We start from the raw sequence: 19,967 nt of genomic DNA on the forward strand, positions 1-19,967 counted from the left end.
TTGTCAACCACCTCCAGATTACAGCGAACCTCCTGTCATCTTCCTGACTCCTTGTCAGACACTCCTCTTTATTCTGGACACATTTTGGTTTTGTGACTTTACCCTGGAAAAGACAGTCCAGGACATTTAGGCCATGTTCTCGATCTTTTAGCCTCTGTCTTGGATTTCAGTGAAGTCAACTCTTAGGCTGCTGGGATTGATGGCTTCATACATCCAGCTGGTCTGCAGTGGGTTCTGAAGTCTCAGTGGGCCCAACATCAAGGGGACCTCTGCAACCGCAAGCAGATTTCGGAGACCTTTCACTACCCCCCTCAGAGCTGACAGTGGTGAACGATGCCTCTCTGGTGGGTTGTAGAGGCCACCTGGGATAGGTGAATATCATAGGTCTCAGGAAGAGTCCCGGTTCCTTATTAACCTGTGGAGCTAAGGGCCATCCCCTTGGAAGCCTTGCTTCCATCCATCAAAGAGTGGTACAGGTGCCTTTGAACAACACCATCACCCTGTGCTATTGCACCAAACAGGGCAGGGTTGGGTCCGGAACCCTGTGTCAGGAGGCGCTAATCCTCTGAAGATGGCTGGACCATCAAGACATGTTCCTGGTGGTAAGCCACCAGGCAGGACCTTTGAATGCCAGGATGGACCAGCGGATCACATGTGGCAGTTGCACCCGGAAGTGATACAAGGCTTTGTCTGTGAACCTTGGCTCGATCTTTTCGCCACCACAGAGAACTTGCAATGTCAGCAGTTTTGCAGGTTGGAGTTTTCAGGGCATCTCTCGCTAGGAGACGTTTTCTGCCTAGAGTGGAACTCGGGACTCTTGTATGCCTTCCTACCAATACCTCTCCTACCCCAAGTTCTAAAGAAGATCAGGACTGACCCGGCCCAAGTCTTCCCAGTGGCACTGAATTGGGCATGGAGAGTATGGTATCCAGAGCTCCTGGGCATGAGATGTGTGCTCCGATCAGGCTACCCCTCTGGGCGTAGTTTCTGTTTCAACAGGCCTTTGCAATCTCCACCTTCATGCTTGGAGGTTCAGCAGCTGAACGCCTTGGATTTTTCCCCCAGAGATGGTTGATATCATCTTGGCAGTCAGGTGTCCCTCAACAAAAACTGTATATGGTTGTTGTTGGAACATATTTGTGGCTTAGTATGGCATATGACAGATCAAATTCCTCAAGGATAAGTTACCTGACATTTTGTTGTTTATTTTGTCCCTTGCCTGGTAAGTTTTTTCTCTGGGTACACTTAAAGGGTACCTGTCAGCTCTTTCGGCCTTTTTATGATTGCCCGACCACCATTCATTATTTAAATTACACATAATTTTTTGAAAGGCCTACAACGTGTGTGTCCTCCCTCTCCCTATGTCATGCCTCAGTGGTACCTTCATTTGGTCCTCTCATACTTGATGTGCACTCCATTTGAACCGCTTCACAGCTGTCCTTTGTGGCTTCTAACCCTCAAGACAGTGTTCCCCGTGGCGATAACTTCAGTGCAACATGAGTTTCAGGCGCTCTGTGTTAACCTGCCATATATCACCTTCTTTCCCGACAAACTGGCTCTGTGGACGCAAGAAGCCTTCTTGTCACAAGTTGTGACACTGTTCCACATTGGTCGAAACATCAACTCACCAGTGCCCCTTGCTCTGCCTCACCACCTCTAAGAAGGAGGAAAGACTGTATCGCTTGGACCCCAGAGGAGCAATGAGCTTTATTATGGATTGTACCTAAGAACATGGGTTGGACGATCTGCTGTTTAAAATGAACCCTCTCCGGCTGGATGGTACTCTGCATCAAGATCTACTATGCATTGGCCGCAAAGCAGCCTCCGGAAGGCATACAAGTTCATTCTACCAGCGCCAAAACTGCTACCACTGCTTTTGTATGGGGAGTTCCTATTCAGGACATCTGCCAGGCAGCTTTCATACGTTCACAAAGCACTATTGTCTGGACAGCCATGTTTGTCGAGAAGGGCATTTTGCCTACTCTGTCCTGCAGGACTTTTTTGGTTTGAGCCAATTCACAGACTCGCCTCCAAATAGGTACTGCTTTGGTATCTATTCAAAAGGTAAAAAATCTGTTTTGTTCTGTAGTTAAAAGTCTCTATCAGAAGAGTAAGTTATTTACCTTTGATAACTCTCTTTCTGGTAGAGACTCTATCTAACCACACATTCCATTTTGTGAATTGGTTTCTACCCATTAATAAGATCCCAAATCTAGAATTCTGCTCATTCGGTTACAATCAATTTCCTTTTGGGGCTCTACTTCTGGGGCCACGGAGAGCCATGAAAGCTATTGATGTTCGCCAGCAGGAGTGGTGCCTATATAGGCTCTACACGTAATTTCCAAAGCAAAACATCATCAGCCCGTAGCTGCACGCTGCCACCTACCAGCATGCAGAGGTATTCTCAAAGGTTTCCGGATCTATTCTTATATGTAGGGAATATTCAAAAGGTGAGGAATCTGCTGTTATAGTCTGTTAAAAAGTGGGTCTTTAGTTGGCAGAGGTTTGCGCCCTGTCCAAGTAGGGACCACAATCCTAGTCAGGGTAAGTCAGCCTCACAACCTAAATGAACCTGTGCTCCCCCTTTTCTAGCTTGCACAGAGCAGTCAGGCTCAACTTAAGAGGCAATGTTTAAAGTATTTGTGCAACACTTGAATTACAGTTAAACGGTGAAAACACCACAAAAGACTCCACACCAGTTTAGAACATTAGACAATTTAATCTGAGCAAAACAAACCCAAAATGACAAAAATCCAGTAAGTAGAACTCAAGACATGATTTTTTTAAGAACTGCAACATGGTGCTTAAAAGGCAATAGCACGTAAGGCTTACTTGAGATTGTGCTGGACAGGAGTAAATGGCTTACCGCAGTCTTCCGCTCCACGACTGTACCTTGCTACAACTAGGAAACTGGGAGGAAAAATGCGTATGTTGCGGTTCTCCTTTGATGCAACCCAGGGACACACAACTACCCCTAAGGGCAAGAAAAATAATACCAACCATGCAGCCCCAACTCGCAAGGAATTTTCTTTCATCAGCACTAACTAAGGCTCTTTCCCGAAGCATAAAGCCGACATTTTTGATCTTTTGATCAATGACCAACCAAATGCCGTATTTCTCACGGAGACGTGGTTGCATGAGAGTTCTGGCCCTGATGTTGTTGTCGCCTTACCGCCTAACTGCGCTATAGTCAGGAAGGATAGGGGCCCAATAATTGGTGGGGGTACTGCTATTATTTTAAAAAAGCATTACCGGTGTAAATTCAAACCTTTATCATTCATGAATAGTGAGGCAGCATTATTCAAACTGGCCCTGACCCCGAAATTCACCCTCTCTGGAATACTTGTGTGCCGCCCTCCCGGGCCTTCCGCTCCTTGGGCCTCATCATTCCCCAGCCTAATAAACCCTCTGCTTATGAGCACCGCCAATTTTTCAATTCTGGGTGCTTTAAACTTACAGCTGGATGACCCAACATGTAAAATCAGCACAAATCTCATCTCTGATTTGGTAGCCATAAGCACTAACCTACACAATTCCGGCCCCATGCACGAGGCGGGTCACTTACTGGATCCTCATTTTTCCAGTCTATCTAGCATTCACTGCTTCCTAGCGCTCCCCCTATGCTGGTCTGACCATTTTATCACCAGGTTCCATCTGGTACCCCCAGATAACTTTGTGTCTGCTACTCCTACCTTAAGGACATTAACTAGAGACTGGAAAAATTAGACATGACTGCTTTAAACACTATTTTGTGATCTAACAGGCCCATCTCTAAACAATTGGTGAATACGCTCTCTGACACCGTGCAAAAATGGCTTCTCAATGCCATTGACACCTGTCTTCCTCTTTCCCAAAAAAGGGTTAATAATCATCGCCCCCCAGCTTCCTGGTTTACTGAAACTCTGAAAACAGAGAAAGCCAAATGTAAATTGCTGGAACGCAGCTAGAGAAGGAACTATGCTTCCGAATCCAAAATTATTTATAAAAAGGCCAAAAAGGTATATCACAATCTCTGCAAGTCAGCCCATGCTGAGTATGTTTCTACAACCATCTCTGATGCTCTGAACTGCTCCAAAACTCTTTTTGGTATGGTCAAGGAGCTCGCTGGTTCCACAACCCAATCTAGGCCCCCACCCACTAAATAAATGACAATGTGATGATCTGGCTACCTTTTTTGTCCAGAGAAATAGTGAGCTTGCGGTGTGACAACCCACCTCCATTGCAGCCTACCAATTCCCTCCAACTAGCATCTGCACTACCCTCAGCGGACAGTACCTATCCTGACCAGGTCAGGGCGCTTTGCGCACCTTCTAACAATCTGGACACATGGCCCCTACTGAATGTTGCCTCCTTTAAAGGACTCCTAGACAGTGTCTAATCAGGATCGCCCAGGGACCCTTTGCCTATGTCTGTGCTCAAGCAGCTTGTGCCGCCATCCCTGCTTGTTATTATGGACCTTTTAAATGCCTCCTTACAGGAAGCCACAGTGCCACCAGACTGGTAGCCCGCCATGGTGATCCCACTCTTGAAAAAGGCCAGCGCTAACCCCGATTTACCCTCCAACTATCGTCCCATTTCCTTGCTACCGGCCTTCTCAAAAATACTGGAGAAACATATCCATGTTCAGCTCTCTAATTTTGTTGAAAGCAAAAAGTTCCTTCACCCATCCCAATCGGGCTTTAGAGCTGGTTTCTCAACTGAAACAACCCTACTGGGGGTAACGGAAAGACTGCATCATCATCTGGACGCTGGAGACACGGTGGCCCTTATTTTGCTGGACCTGAGCGCAACATTTGACAGGTTATCTCACACCGTGCTAGCAAAAACTTTAAGACCGTTAGGCATCTGTGGCTCAGCCTTAAATTGGCTCATTTCTTTTCTTGCCAATCGTACTTTCCAAATCTTTTCCCCGACAGCCAGCTCCGATATCCATCCTTCACCCTATGGGGTACCTCAGGGCTCCATTCTTAGACCTTTACTCTTTAATTTATACGTTAGACCTCTAGCTGATGTTGCGGAAGATGCCGGGTTGTCCTTGTTCTCCTTCGCGGACGACTCCCAGATTATTTTTTCTCTCTCTATGGAGAGTGCGGCTCACTCATCCCCTCTACAACTGGGCTTGGGTAAAATTGCATCATGGATGCAGACAAATTACCTGAAGCTCAACGAAGAGAAAACCGAGGTCTTGATACTTGGTAAAAACAAAGATCTCTGGGGCCCACAACATTGGCCCGGTGAGATGGGTGCACTTCTTCTGCCCTCCAATCAAGTCCGCAATTTGGGCGTCATTATTGATGACTCGCTAACTATGCATCATCAAGCAGTCAAGGTAGCCGCTACTTGCTTTACCATCTTGAAGTGGCTAAAAAAGATCATCTGGATGTTGCCTGAGCCCACTCAGAGAACAGTAGTCCAGGCACTAATCACCTCAAGACTGGAATACGGTAACGTTCTCTACCTAGGATCCAACAAGGAGGTGACTCATAGGTTGCAGATGGTTCATAACTCTGCTGCAAGACTACTTTCCAGGGTTCCTAGAGCCACTTCTGTCTCTAGTCACCTGCGGGACCTGCACTGGCTCAGGGTGGAGAACCAAATCAAGTTCAAAGCCCTGAGCTACATGTTCAGAATCAAAATAGGTGCTGCCCCTCAGTATCTGCAGTCTCTGGTCTGCCCCTATGTGCCCCCCGATGCCTTCGCTCATCCACTCAAGGGAAATTCTCTGTGCCCAGAATCAGACTATCTCGGATGGGTGGTAGATCGTTTGCATACCTTGGTCCCTCACTCTGGAATTCCCTACCCACAGCTACCCGAAACTAAACTTTATATCCTCAATTCCGCAAATCACTGAAGACTTGGCTCTTTAACCAGTAATCTCTTAAGCTGCTATACAATCTTTGATCTGCTCCGGCGCCGGGAAACCCTTTTTGGGTAGCTGTTGTGCCTTACAAATTTAATAAATAAATAAAGGTTTCCAGACAACCGTGATGGACAGAAGGCTGGCTACAGGACCCACGCGGGGTTGCTGAAAAAGTACCTTGGATGGAGCAAGTGTGGGCATCGAAGACTTGATGCATCTGTTCCGATTCACGTAGTCCGGTCGATGCATCAAAGTCGAGCCTTTCAGTCGTGGCTCCAGGTCATTGTTGAATGCCTTTACCTTGCAGGCTGTGCATCGTCGTCGAGCACCACAGGGATGTCTTCAAAGCAGCGATGAGTTGCCATCGAGCCTGCCAGGGATGTCTGCTGATTGGCGCTTCTCACTCCCAGGCAAGAAGCAGGAGGCAGCAGGCCAACACAGGAAAGAAGGTAGCAAGATGGCAGTCCCTCCTGCAGCACAGGAATAAGCAGGTAGCAGGCAAGCACAGCAAAGCAGGTAGCAGCTCTTCTTGGTAGAAAGTCCTTTGGTTCCAGCAAAGTTCTCATTTGATGGTGTCAGGGGTCCAGTACGTATACCCAGTTGTGCCTTTGAAGTGGGGAGACTTCAAAGAGGCCTTTGAAGATCACAAGGTCCCTGCCTTTCCTGCCCTGGATCCAGACTGACTAAAGAGGGGGTAAGCAGCTCTTTAAGTGGGGGCTGACAGCCCTATTCAGGTGCAAGTGTCAGCATCTCCATCCCAATCTACCTCAAATAGGCCAATCAGCCTGGTGATGGGCCATCAGGATGCAAAGCTCCCTTTGTGTGTGACTGACTAGAGGGAATGCAGAAAAGCCCAGCTGTCACCCAACCCAGACATGTATTCAGAGGCACAGAATGGTTAAAGTAAGAAAATGCCAACTCTCTAAAAGTGGCATTTTCAGATGTACAATTTAAAATCAGAATTCACCATAAATTGTGATTTTAAATTATGAGTCCAGTGACACCAAAATCCTAATCTCTATGTTTTTCCAAATGGAAATTAAAGGTAAAAGATGTTTTAAGGCAACCCCAATGTTAACCTATGGGAGGGATTGCCCTTGCAGTAGGAAAAAACGAATGTAACAGTTTTTCACTACCAGGACATGTAAAACTCAAAAGTATATAGTCTACCGTTTAAATAAACTCCACCCTGTCATTAGGGCTTTCGAGGGTCTACCTTGTGGGTGACTTATATGTAATGATAGGGAAAGTTTGGGCCTGGCAAACTTGCCAGGTCGAAATGGCAGTTTAACTGAAAACACATAGTCTGCAGTGGGAGGCCTCTGCCATGTTTAAAGGGCTACAGGAGTGGGTTGCACAAGCAGTGCTGCAGGCACGCTAGTAACATTTAATTTACAGGCCCTGGGCATATACAGTGCGCTTTGCTAAGGACTTATATGTAAACTAAATATGCCAATTATAGATGAGCCAATGTTACCATGATTTGATAACAGAGCATATGAACTTTAGCACTGCTTAGCAGTGGTAAAGTGCCAAGAATCCAAGAGTCAGCAAAAATGAAGTCAGCAAAACAAAAGGTCAGAACGCAAGAATTCAGGGGAAATCGCACCAAGGATTCCTAGTCTAACAGAGTCACTACCAAAAGAGCATTACCAAAGGTAAGTAACTTGTATATTTCATCCAGAGTATTGCAACTCATTGGAGCACAATCCTATATTTTCTGGGAGATAATGGAGGACAAGGTGCAGGAGTATCTGACGTATTTTGTGGCTGGCGCATTACAGCACTACTGTCAGTATACTAGGGATACATACCGTGCAGTTTTACGGTTGTAAATAGTTTCTTGTATATAAGGTATCTGAGCCTATGTAGGTAGTCACAGTATTTGCCTTGAGTAGTGGCCTCAGAGCAGCGCTTTACACAGTGTAAATATACTACTTTTCAACACTTTCTTAAAACCCTTGGGGAATTTTTACTTTCCCCAAGATATTTCAAGACAGGAGTTACAGCGGTAAATAAGCCTCCTGGAATATTTGAAGAAAGTGTTACTCTCCCTAAATATTCCAGGATTGGGGTTAGGTTAGAAAATAAGCTTCCTAGATTATTTTGGTGAGAGCTGGACTTTTGCGAAATGTTCTAGGACTCGTGTTAGAATAGTACAATTGCCTTCCTAGAGTCCTCTGTTGCCATGATGGAGCAGTTCGAGGCAAGAAGCACAAAGAAGGTGGCCGTGTGTGTCCTCCACCTAACATTCTGCACTGCAATGCTGGGTTCACTGCCACTTTGTGTTCTTCATCTGGTATGTCATCCGTTAATCTTTGATAAGGGGAGGAAAGACTTGACAATCCTGTGGCCAAGACTAGATCCTTGGGGAAGTTTTGACTAAGGGCACACAAAGCTCTCTTCAAAGTTGTGCCTTCTATAACATCTTATTTCTATAAAAAAAGGTTCTAGCATGGTAACAAGCCAAAAAAAGAAGCTTGTTTAAGAACGAGAGCCACTGTAGATTAAGCCTGTTAGGTTTCTAGTGTCTGGTGTAGCTTTAGTAGCAGCAGGGCCAATCAACAAAGCCAACTGGCCCTCCCTGGACTCAGGTGCGCCTAATGATGTCAACACCACCCTTTCCACCCACATAAATACTTTTCTGCTAAGAGACTTGGACTGGACGTTTCAAACCACATTTAACATGCAGCCTATTTGACTACCTGTTTCCTACAATCCTACAGAACTCCAGGGAAGCAGCTTGCTCATCTTTGTTTTTGTTGTTTTTTTCTCAAGTAATTTTATTGAGATTTTCAGAATAAGGAAACAGAAGTATAAGAGGACAAATTATATAAATAAATCTACAAAAGAATAAAACAAGGTTCCCATTAGTCAGACATGCTCATGAGAGGGAGAGACAGAAGAAAAGGTGGAGGACAGTTGTGCTTTTGTTTACATACTATTCAGATATGATGCGAGTAGGAAGCATACAATAAAACATTGTAACATGCATTGCAACATAGATTTATCACGATAACATGCTCATGTATATATCCTATGTCATGTCATAGTGAGGCAAATATAACATGGACAACATACATCTCACCAGTGCACCATAGTCAAACTTTTGTTTGATGCACATAGACTAGTGTGGAGTGTGTAGCATGACGATGCTAAATATATGACACAAGTTTTTTTAAAACAAAAAACACCTATTCTTCCACACTTTCCCTGTTAGTGAAGAAAATTCCTTCGACTGACATTGACACACTGGTCATGTACAGCACTCTGGTTGTCTTGCTTGTATTCACTTGCACCTCCGCAGCAAAGATAACACCGATAAGGGTTTCATAATTCATAGAGTACTGACCTAGATGGACCTGCTTCATGTACTCCAGTAAGGCCTCCCGGTTTTGAGTCCAGAAGTCCGGAAGCTCCGATGCAGGTGGATATTTGCAGCAGGACAACTCGATGGTGATCTCGAAACACTGTCCCCACACGTAGTTATAGTCCTGCATGCCGCCTAGAAGAAGGCATAGGGGTTAGAGCATCACGGAGCCTTCTTCTGGAACAAGCAGCCTGCAGATAAGTGTTGTGTATAGGGCATATATCACAAAGGGTACACAGTACCTCGCAAACAATGAGGACAGACAATAATGACCTGAGTTAAGGGGGATACGCCCAAGGGTGGCAGCTGCTTTTTGCCCAACTGGGTCAAAACAAGGTAACTGCATGTGCCTAGCGCTAACACTAATATGCCCCAAAATTACGTTTTTGTTTTTTTAAACTAATTTATTTTGGGTTTGCATTTTATTTAACATGGCAGGAAATTGCGACATTCTTGTATAGTTGATACATTTGAAATCCCTTCTAAAATCCCATCTGTTTTAATAACAATGATCTTTATTTACCTTTTCGGATTTTGTTCAGCGTCAAAAACTGCTATGATTCGGCATCGGGAAAACAAACAGCATTTCTCTTGCCAAATGTTGGGGTTTCGAGGATTGGGGCTAATTTTTGAGCCATCGTAAATAGTAACAATAGTGCCAAACTGGCAGTGTGTGATCTTGGCACCGACCTTTGCACCAACCGACCACTGCAAATCAGCATTTACAGATGCAATGGACTTGACCTTGATATTCTCCAAAATCTGGATATTCGCAATGACTCGTGATTGGTTAAGCATATTAATTAATGTATAATTGTGACATATGTTCAGTTGTTGAAGTCCTTCAGTTCACAAGATCTAAGAGGCTTTCTGGCAAATGGAGTCAAAGGAGAATACGATTCATGTGTTCATGATCCCACACATCAATTAGCATCAATGATCCCATACAGCGCACGCTGGTGCCTGCTGATGGGGACATGCATCAATGAGCCAGGCAGTAACCTGTATCAACGGCCCTAGGCATATACATCTCAGTGGTCCTAGGTCTAGAATCATGATGACTACTTGTGAGAAAGTGCCCTCTTTCTGCATGGTATGCCCCCAATTTTTGATGAATTGCTGATGTACTTTGACTGAGTGTGCCCTGGGCTCCTGCCAATCCGGTGCCCAGGGCCTATGTTCCTTCCCTAAAACTGTACTGAAACCTAAACCCAATTGGCATCTCTGGCCACAGGTCAGCCCCTGGTAAATCGTAGCATAGGTACCCCGGGCACTGTGACCAGAGAAGGCCCCTAAGGGCTGCAGCACTTATTGTGCCACCCTTAGGGGCCCTGTACCCTTACACACACCCCATGCCTTTGCAGGTTGAGTGTCTGGGTGCAGAACCAAACAGAGAGTCGACAGGGCACACATCCCTGTGTGCCATGCCCACAACATACACTGCCCTGGCATACATCAGCCCCCCAGCTATCTGGGTGCCAGAAGCCAGTGGTGTGGGCACAGGTGCATGAGCCCTGTGCCCCTACAGTGCCCAGGTCTATTCCTGGGCACTGTGAGTGTAGTTCTGCCATTTAAGAGTATATGGTGCTGGAAGATCGTCAACACGAACTTCACAGCACAATGATGGCTGCACTGACTTCTCAGCACATTAAACCCACACTGATGCCAGTGTGGGATTTAATGTACAATGCACGACAGAGAGCATCTTAGAGATGCCCCCTGAACCTAACCTACAATCCACGTCTTGTTTGAGGGGCTGCCTAGGCTGCCACACAGCAGACATGTTGCTGGACCCCTGGGTAGAGAGCCATCCGCTCTCCTGGGCTTGCAACAATGCACATCCTGGCTGAGGTGCTAGATCTCCTCCCCCAGGATGGGCAGGGGAAGCTTCAAAGGAATTCCGCCTTTGTGAGCTTCTCCAGGCCACTTGCTGTACTCAGCAACTGGCCCCTACCGGTTCTGACCCCCACTCTGTCGGGAAACCCCAAGGAAGGAAAGGGGGTGTGCCAGCCTCTGCCAACCCCACCCCTCAGGTGGGGGAGGCGAGGTGAAGCACATCTCCGGGCTCTCGCCATCTTGAAGATGGGAATCCCTGCCCAATCCGGACTAGGCTACTGCCTCCCTCCCACAGGAGAGTGGCAGGATAGGGGGTGTACCCACCCCAGGACACGGACCCATTGGTCCCTGCCCTTTACCTACCTGTAACACCCCTAAATCTAGTATTTAGGGGCACCCTGAACCTTCCTTCCATAGATCCAGATTCCAAAACAGCAAAGAAGATCAAGAAGCAAGGAGACCTGCCGTGCAGCTGCTAACAAGAGGAAGACACCAACTGCTTTGGCCCCAGCCCTACCGGCCTGTCGAGCCTCGAACCTGCTCCTGCTCAAACCCGGCATCTCCCGTGGCCATCAACCTCACAAACCCCAGAGGACCTGGCTACCTTGTGACTCTGAGAAAGTATATTTTGATACCTATTGTTGGTTCTAAAATAAAACAACCATATATTTTTACATACAAACCATTGCCCTAGAGTTCAGTTCTTGAGTGTGTGAGACCATTTGCTGACTGAGTGTGTACAGCAAATGCTTTACACTGTCCTCTGATACTGCCTTACTGCTCGACCAAGCTACCACTTTAGAGAGTAAGGTTATATCTAACGTTAGCCTCTGCCAAACATCTGGGGACTGTGGACTCTCTGCACACTGTACCTATTTGGGAACAGTATATACAGAGCCACATTCCTACACCACTGACTATAAATTAGCACCACTGAGTTTCATTTTTAGGTCTCGCCTGAGCCAGCGCGCATGCGCTGCACTGCAAGGCATTAAGTAAGGACTTTTGAGCTCTGAACACACGCTCGTGCGTGTGCTTTTTTTACTTAGCCCGCAATTGGCCTGTGCATGTGTTTTTTTTTTAAAACACAGCACGCAATTGGTGCAAGGTGGGTGATTGTCCCGCCTTGTTTGGTCGATGGCCTAGGGTCCGCAGGAGTGAGCTTTAACCCTATCTATTTCCAAATATCGCGTTGGCGGTAATTGCAAACAGATGGTGTTCACGTTTTTTTCTTGTTAAACTCTGCGCTTGTTTTCCCTGTTACTGCTGTCACTTTCAGACTCCTTACTAGCGCCCAATAACCCTATGGGTATATGTACATTTTACAAGTTCGGATTACATAACATGTTTAAATCGCACCTCATTAAATACTGGCGTATGCAGCATATGTTGTGATGTTAAGCCTGTTATATAGCGTGCATGCTTTCCGTGTAATTGTCTGCCTGTTGTACACTTTCACCACGTGGAAATTAAAGCTGTAAATCTCCTTCCTGGGTGATATAAAAGTGTTTCGCTCAGAGTCGAAGTTGCCTCTGATGTTGACTTATATCTGCAATAAAGGGAAAGCAGAGCACACGGAGAAGGGTTAGGGCGTGAGAACCCGCCTTTCAAAGCCAGAACAGCGCGCACTGACTGACATTCACTACAGTTTCAGTGATGGATTCACGCCACAGCTTTGTACAAAGACGGGCAGCGAGCACTACATGAACAAGACATTAGCGTGTATTTTTAGATGCAGAAATGTCTGGGCTGCTGCTGGTGTGTCATCGTGAAGCAACAAGCGCGACCACAGCATCACTCAGCGCCACCACAGCATCAATCAGCGCCACCACAGCATCACTCAGCGCCACCACAGCATCACTCAGCGCAACCACAGCATCACTCAGCGCAACCACAGCATCACTCAGTGCACCACAGCATCACTCAGCGTACCACAGCATCACTCATCATGACCACTGCATCTCAGTGCCACATAATTACCCACCACATAATTACACTCTACTCAATGCAACATAAATACACTCAACATAATACCAGTCAGTACCACATAATTACACGTCACATAATTACACTATTCAATGCAACATAAATACACTCCACATAATAACACTGTGCCACATAATTACACGCCACATAATTACACTCTACTCAATGCAACATAAATACACTCCACATAATACCCCTCAGTGTGACATAGTTATGCACCACATAATTACTATCTACTTAATGCAACATAAATACACCCCGCATACCACTAAGTACCACATAATTATAAGCCACATAATTACACTCTACTCAATGCAACATAAATACACTCCACATAATACCACTTAGTGTCACATTATTACACGCCACATAATTACACTCTACTCAATGCAACACAAATACACTCCATATAATACTACTCAATGCCACATAATTACACACCACATATTTACACTCTATTCAATGCAACATAAATACAATCAACATAATACCACTCAGTACCACATAATTACACATCACATAATTACACTCTACTCAATGCAACATAAATACACGCCACATAATACCACTCAGTGTGACATAGTTACGCACCACATAATTACTATCTACTTAATGCAACATAAATACACTCCACATACCACTCAGTTCCACATAATTACACAATACATAATTACACTCTACTCAATGTAACATAAATACTCTCCACATAATACCACTCAGTGCCACATATTTACACGCCACATAATTATACTCTACTGAATGCAACATACACTCCACATAATACTACTCAGTGCCACGTAATAACATGCCACATAATTACACTCTACTCAATGCAATATAAATACACTCCACATATTACCACTTGGTACCACATAACTACACACCACGTAATTACACTCAACTCAATGCAACATAAATACACTCCACATAATACCACTCAGTACCACATGATCACACATCACAATTACTATATTCAGTGCAACATAAATACACTACACATATTACCACTCAGTGCCACATAATTACACAGACCTAAGCATCACCTAAACATCACCTAAGCATCACGTCAGTCTGCCCTCGGAATCTGGCTTCTGTTGATTCTCCCCTAGTGTCCGTCCACTGCTCGTGTTCTGTTTTAATTAAATTACTGTTTTCCAACCTCCACTCCCCCGTTATTTATGTCCCGCTCCCCCATAACAATTTTTTTCATAACAAACAAGCATGAGAAGAGGCAGGAAGAAGTTGCCAGCAGTGCAACTACAAAAAAACTAGAAGACATTTTTTATTTTAAAATCATTTTTTAATCAGGTTATTCAGTTGTATATAATGTCGTCTTGGTTTGTATAAAAGTAACAAAAATGCTTATCACTTTTTATTATAACTTTTCAGCATGATGCACAGCAGCCACAATGCTCAACAACATAGCCAAAGGTTCTGGCGAAACACACAAGGTTCCAAAGACGAGACCTATTGGCAATGCCAATGCTTGTTTTTTATATAGTGTGATGAAGCTGACCCAAGTGCATTGGAGCACTTCAAAACACAACCTGACTAGATGACAATTTTTTAGGCACACAGAGATTGAGTGATTTGCTCAGAATCACAGAACTTTGAGCAGTCCTTGATTTGAACTTCGTGCCTCATGTTCCAGGGCCTATCTCTAAAGTCTCTGAAATTCCATGATGGATTAGACCCTCCAGGGACTGTGTTTGGCAAACCTCTCCTAGGCGGTATATGCAACAGTTGCCTCGGTTGCCCTGGAATGATATGCATCAGTGGGCTTAGGCAGTACATTTTCATTATGGCCTCTCACAACAACATTAATGACCTCACTCAATAAGCATATTTAATGACCCACACAGTAACTACCCTTGATGGCCAGACACAGGAAGCATCGCTGCCAGTTCTTTCCAGCATGCTACTTTATGCAGCAACGGTGAAGAACCGGGTCACATTAGAGGACCACGTGAATTCCCAGTGCCCGGAGGTGCTATGAGTGCACGTTGGCTGATTACCAAGCAAGTTGTCAATTTCAGGAAAACCACCTATGTTATTTTAACAACAATGATGCTGCACACCATTATGAGCAGTCTTTTGTTCATTATGAGCAGTCTTAAATTATTGTTGCACATCAGTAAAGTCAAACCTAGAATATTATTTTGTCATTAATAGTACTGTCAAACTGGAGCTGAAAATTTGCTAAAAGGGTGAAGGGAGTAGTAGTTTCACCCCATTAAGGTTCTAGCGGTAAAACCTTGATGGGAGGCTCATAACGGCTTTGAAATAGGGGAAGGGAAACCATTGTCGGGAGTGTGGTGCTAGGGTGCACTGGAAGTCAATGGAAGTGAACCGTTGGTAGAAGGGCTTTGCATGCCCATTGGAGCGTAAAGCCATTGAAGTCAACTGGGGTGGACCATTGTTGAGAATGTAATGCCATTTAAGCTACAGGAGGCGAGTGTTATGATGTATATAACCCCATTGAAGTCCATTAAAATAACTACTGTGGAAGGTCTGTTGCTGCCCCGTTGGAGGATACACTTTGCTAGGAGAGTGATGCATATGTCTCAAGGGTTTTGCCAGTGACGTAATCAGGAGTAAAACGTTTCATCCTATCTAAATCAGTGAAGTTCCACCATTGGTTACGGTAGTGTGATGCGGGTTTGTGGAGGGAATTGCTGTTGAAGTCAATCACGTTTAATTTTTAAAGGGTGATGAAGGGGTTTGATTCCATTTAGTTTCTAGTGGGGACCCAATGCTTTACGTAATATGATGGTATGTTGGAAGGGAATACTACTAAAGCCAATGGGGGTGAAGCAATGTTGGAAGTGTGATGTAAGTGAAGCCAGTAGATGTCAGTCCCTGCTGGAAGATAATGACACTGAAGTCAGTGGGTGACTGTGAACCATTGCTGGGAGTGTGTGCAGGGTTGCTAGGAGGCGGATGACATTGAAGTCTATGGAGCTATTTGGGGGCATATTATCAAGGGCCTTATCTCCGCTTTTTTGGTTTGAAAAGCCAACAAAGTGGAGATAATCTTTTCGCCCTATTTACAAGGTGGTGCTAACATGCATTAGCGCATGTTAGCAGCCGTTTTCCCGACGCCTCGCTTTGCATCTCTAATGAGATGAAAAGTGGGTGTCACTAGGCGTACCTCACACAGAAGGACATGTAAAATATCGCTAAGTGCAAATCGCGATATTTACAAGGCGGCCCACAGCATTTTATCAGACGTTAGTTTTTGGTGAACACCGTGGTTTTCGCCAAAAGCTAATGTCTGATTAAATGCTGACTTACCCTAGTTATCCTATGGCAGGTTCATCATAAGGCTAAGTGCACCTTGGCCTATTAGCAACGTTTTCGCCATCTATGTAGTAATTTCGCAGGATTTCCAGTGATATCCCCTCGATAAAGCCGCTATCGCTGGTATTTTCATTGCCTCGGTGATACGCGTTGTTAATAATGTGCTAACCGGGCGATAAATTCCAGCGATAGACGGCGATAAATAAAAAAGCACAAAGCACACTTTGCGATATTTATCGCTGTCTATTGATAATATACCCCTTGGCTTGTTTGTTCGGAATGTTTCTGGGTCCAAAGACGATTCTGGAAGCAGTGACCTACTCCTTAGAAAGTGAGATGAAAGAAATGGGAGCATACCAACTACTTTACACAATTTATTCACCTCAGAATGCGTCTGTTATCATCCCAGAGCACCAGTGAGTTTGGTAATAATACCTACGATTCAAATTCAGTATAGTTTAGGTGTATGATTAATATTTTGTAAATAAAAATGTCATCTAATTTGAGGGTAATTTCAGTGGTTTAATTACGGCCTCCAAGTAAGGGTTGGTACAGTGCTCTGAAGATTGTGGGGCATATTTATAATAACTGACGCATCTCTGCATATCAGCAGGGATGCGCCAGTTATTTTGCGCCCCAGCTCCGCCACCATGGATGCGCCGCATTTATAATGCGGCACACCATGGGGCAAAAACGGCACAGATGCGTCACGCATCTGTGCCGTAAAAGTGGCGCATTGCTGGAGTTGAGTCGCAAGCGCGACACAGCTCCAGCAATGCTCTGGGGGGCCCTATCTGCACAATGCTGCGTCAATCCTTACGCCTGCTTCAAGCAGGCGCAGGGTTTTGACACAGCATGGGCTTAAAAGTGACTGAGTGAAATCTTGTAGATTTCACTCAGCCACTTTTAGGAGGCGTTCCTGCGCCGGAACGCCCCCACCTGCCCTGGAACGCCTACATGTGGCGCAGGGCTTTACAACGTGACGCATCTCCCAGATGCGTCACGTTGTAAATACCCCGCACCATGCCACAGGATTTGCGCCGCTGCTGCGTCGCAAAAGTGACGCAACGGCGGCGTAAATGAGGCGCAAGTCAAACATAAATCTGCCCCTTAGTGTACGCTGAAACTTTTGTTGACTGAGCTGTCCTGTTATTCAATAAGATGGAGGGAGATTTGAGGATCAACTTGTCATCAGCCATAAAACTCATGTCTGAAGTGAGCTATCCAGCCAGCTGTCTCTTCTGGAACATGTAGTTGTACTTCCTTAAGATGAACACTGGTCTGCAACAGAAGGCAGAGCAACGAGGACTTAAAAGGGACTCTAGGCTAACGATCTGACCAGAGAGCTCAATTTGTCTCATATCAGGGGCACTAGGCCATGTAATCTGTCATGTTCTTTGTACTCTGCTATTTGAGGTTCACTTTTCTCCTTATAAATGTTGACCACAAGTACTAAATGTAAAGTGGTTTACGCGTGAAAGGTAACAATTATCTTTATAGGTCCTCCCTTGTCCAGCAACTCCACCTCTCATCCAAGAACTTGGAGTTTCGTTCCCCCTCTCCTGTGAAGCAGCGAGACCTCTCAGGCTCAACGATGCTCTTCGATCCCCAAGAACATTGTGTCCCTCCTCCCAGCATCAGTGGGTCATCTCACCTCCTGCCCCCGAAAAGATCTTTCTCCGCCCTGAGCCCATTTGCTATTAACTTCCAGGCTGCAGAATCCCAGAGTGAAGTGGTGAAGGTAGCCCACCACACGCCTGAACATGACTAGTTCTTGGACTAGTTCCTGGACAGACCTCAGATGACCCAAATGATGAATCACAGCTGTGCTCTTATTGTGTTATGTCACTGCACCTTGGAGCAAACTGAAGGGAAAAGAAGTGAGAGGTAGGATGCTTATGCACTATATGCTAGTGTATGGATGTATGGTGCGTGTGAGCACAGTGTGGATGTGTTTTGGTGGTATGTCCAAGGAAGTAGCCAGAAAATGAAAATACTCCCTAACTTTGATCCATCCCTTGAAAGTCATCAGATGAGCAAAACGAGTTAACTCTACCCACTCTAGATGAGGTCCCTTGAGCCAGCCTCCTGTCCATCTATTTCTCCATCCTTTAAGCCTGTCAAGCATCCATCCAACTATCCATCTTTTCATGTTTCCACCCCTACATCCATCCTTTCGCCATTCGTTCCATCTATCCTCTGATCAACAGTCTTGCATTTATCCTTCTACTCACACTTCCAACCAGTCCTCTATAGTTTTACCCATTCATCCATTCATTTCTTTCATTCATCGACCAATTCACCCTCCTTTTATAAATCCACCCTTCCATCAAGCCGTCTATTCATCCAACTCCAGCCTTTCATCATTACGGGCACTTTCTTTCACCCACCCATGTAAATCTTGTTCTCCCCTTCCATACACCAGTCCTTTTATCCTTGCATTCACCCTTTCTTCCACAGCTCCTTCCTTATTGTTATATGTCCTTACTGTTGCTCTTCCTTCTAACCCTCTCTCCCACTGCCTCTTTCATTTCCTCTCTTTCTCTCTTAATGTCTTTGCTTTGGGTAACTCCTTATCACTCTGTTGTTTGTCATTTTCCTTTACGATTGATTTTTTAATAGCTTTTATCTGCAGAGCTGCAGCCAGGACAGGGTCATAAATAACTATGATTGTCAACACTACCCCCGCATAAATTGTGAAAGCGGGGGGTTGAGGACGCCACTGGTCATGCCTCGAGGGCAGCAACTGCTTAAAACACATCTTTTGCACTTGTACATATGCTTATGTTTAGGAAGAGTGTGAGAACAGACGCAGTGGCTCATGCAGATACCTACCGTCTTTGGAGTGGTCTTTTGAAACAGTCTAAACCACACTGAATATGGAGCTTAGTAGAGTGCAAGAGGCAGAAAGGTACTTCCCTTGGAATTTACAAACTTCAATCAACTATATATGCTTTGGAGTTCAAACAGGAGCAGCAGAGAGGAAACCAAAAGAAATTGACATTATCAGCAATAGTATATGTTCTAAGTATTATCACTTACAGTGGCTATTATATCACGTGCCATAGTATATGCCTGAAGAGCGAGAAAGGGTAACACATGGGTATGGGCATTATACAGCCAGCCGCGGCACTTGATCTGAGAAGTGTCCCAATGAGCAGCATGGAGAAACTGTGAGGAGTACAAATACATGCAACTAGGCCATAGAATGTACAGCAATCTGTTGGGATGGGCACTATAAAACCAGCCCTTAGGAGTGGACATTATAGAACCAGGCATAGCCCATGCTCTGAAGAGTCCAACAGGAGCAGCAAAGGAGTGATACGTATTAAGGGGCGTGAAACAACCCACAATGGTATATGCTCTGAGGGATTCCAGGACAGGCAGAGGAGCAACCATAATACAACCAGCCAAGTGGAAGCCTGAGAAGTCCAACCAAAACAGAAGAGTAGAAATCAATAGAAATGGAAATTGTACAAGCAGCCATAGTACATGCTCTGAGAGGTCCATGGTGGAATACCAGCGACGCAACTGCCATAAAACCAGATTTAGATATGCTCTTGGGAGTCTACCCAGGAATGGCAAAGAAACTAATTCTAGGAATGGACATTATGC

At 45.1% G+C, this 19,967-nt stretch overlaps 1 protein-coding gene across 2 annotated transcripts in view; it reads right to left on the minus strand.

Annotated features, from left to right (window-relative positions):
* The window catches only part of CPM (carboxypeptidase M), a 283,079-nt gene that overhangs the window by 19,609 nt on the left and 243,503 nt on the right, over positions 1-19,967 (minus strand). For both annotated transcript variants that reach the window (XM_085653479.1, XM_085653480.1), the window contains exon 7: positions 9,213-9,365. In XM_085653479.1, the coding sequence (XP_085509605.1) occupies positions 9,213-9,365 (153 nt within the window). The remainder of the gene's footprint in view (positions 1-9,212; positions 9,366-19,967) is intronic.

The sequence above is a fragment of the Triturus cristatus genome, chromosome 4_1 (assembly GCF_964204655.1).
Source record: "Triturus cristatus chromosome 4_1, aTriCri1.1, whole genome shotgun sequence".
Lineage (NCBI taxonomy): Eukaryota > Metazoa > Chordata > Amphibia > Caudata > Salamandridae > Triturus > Triturus cristatus.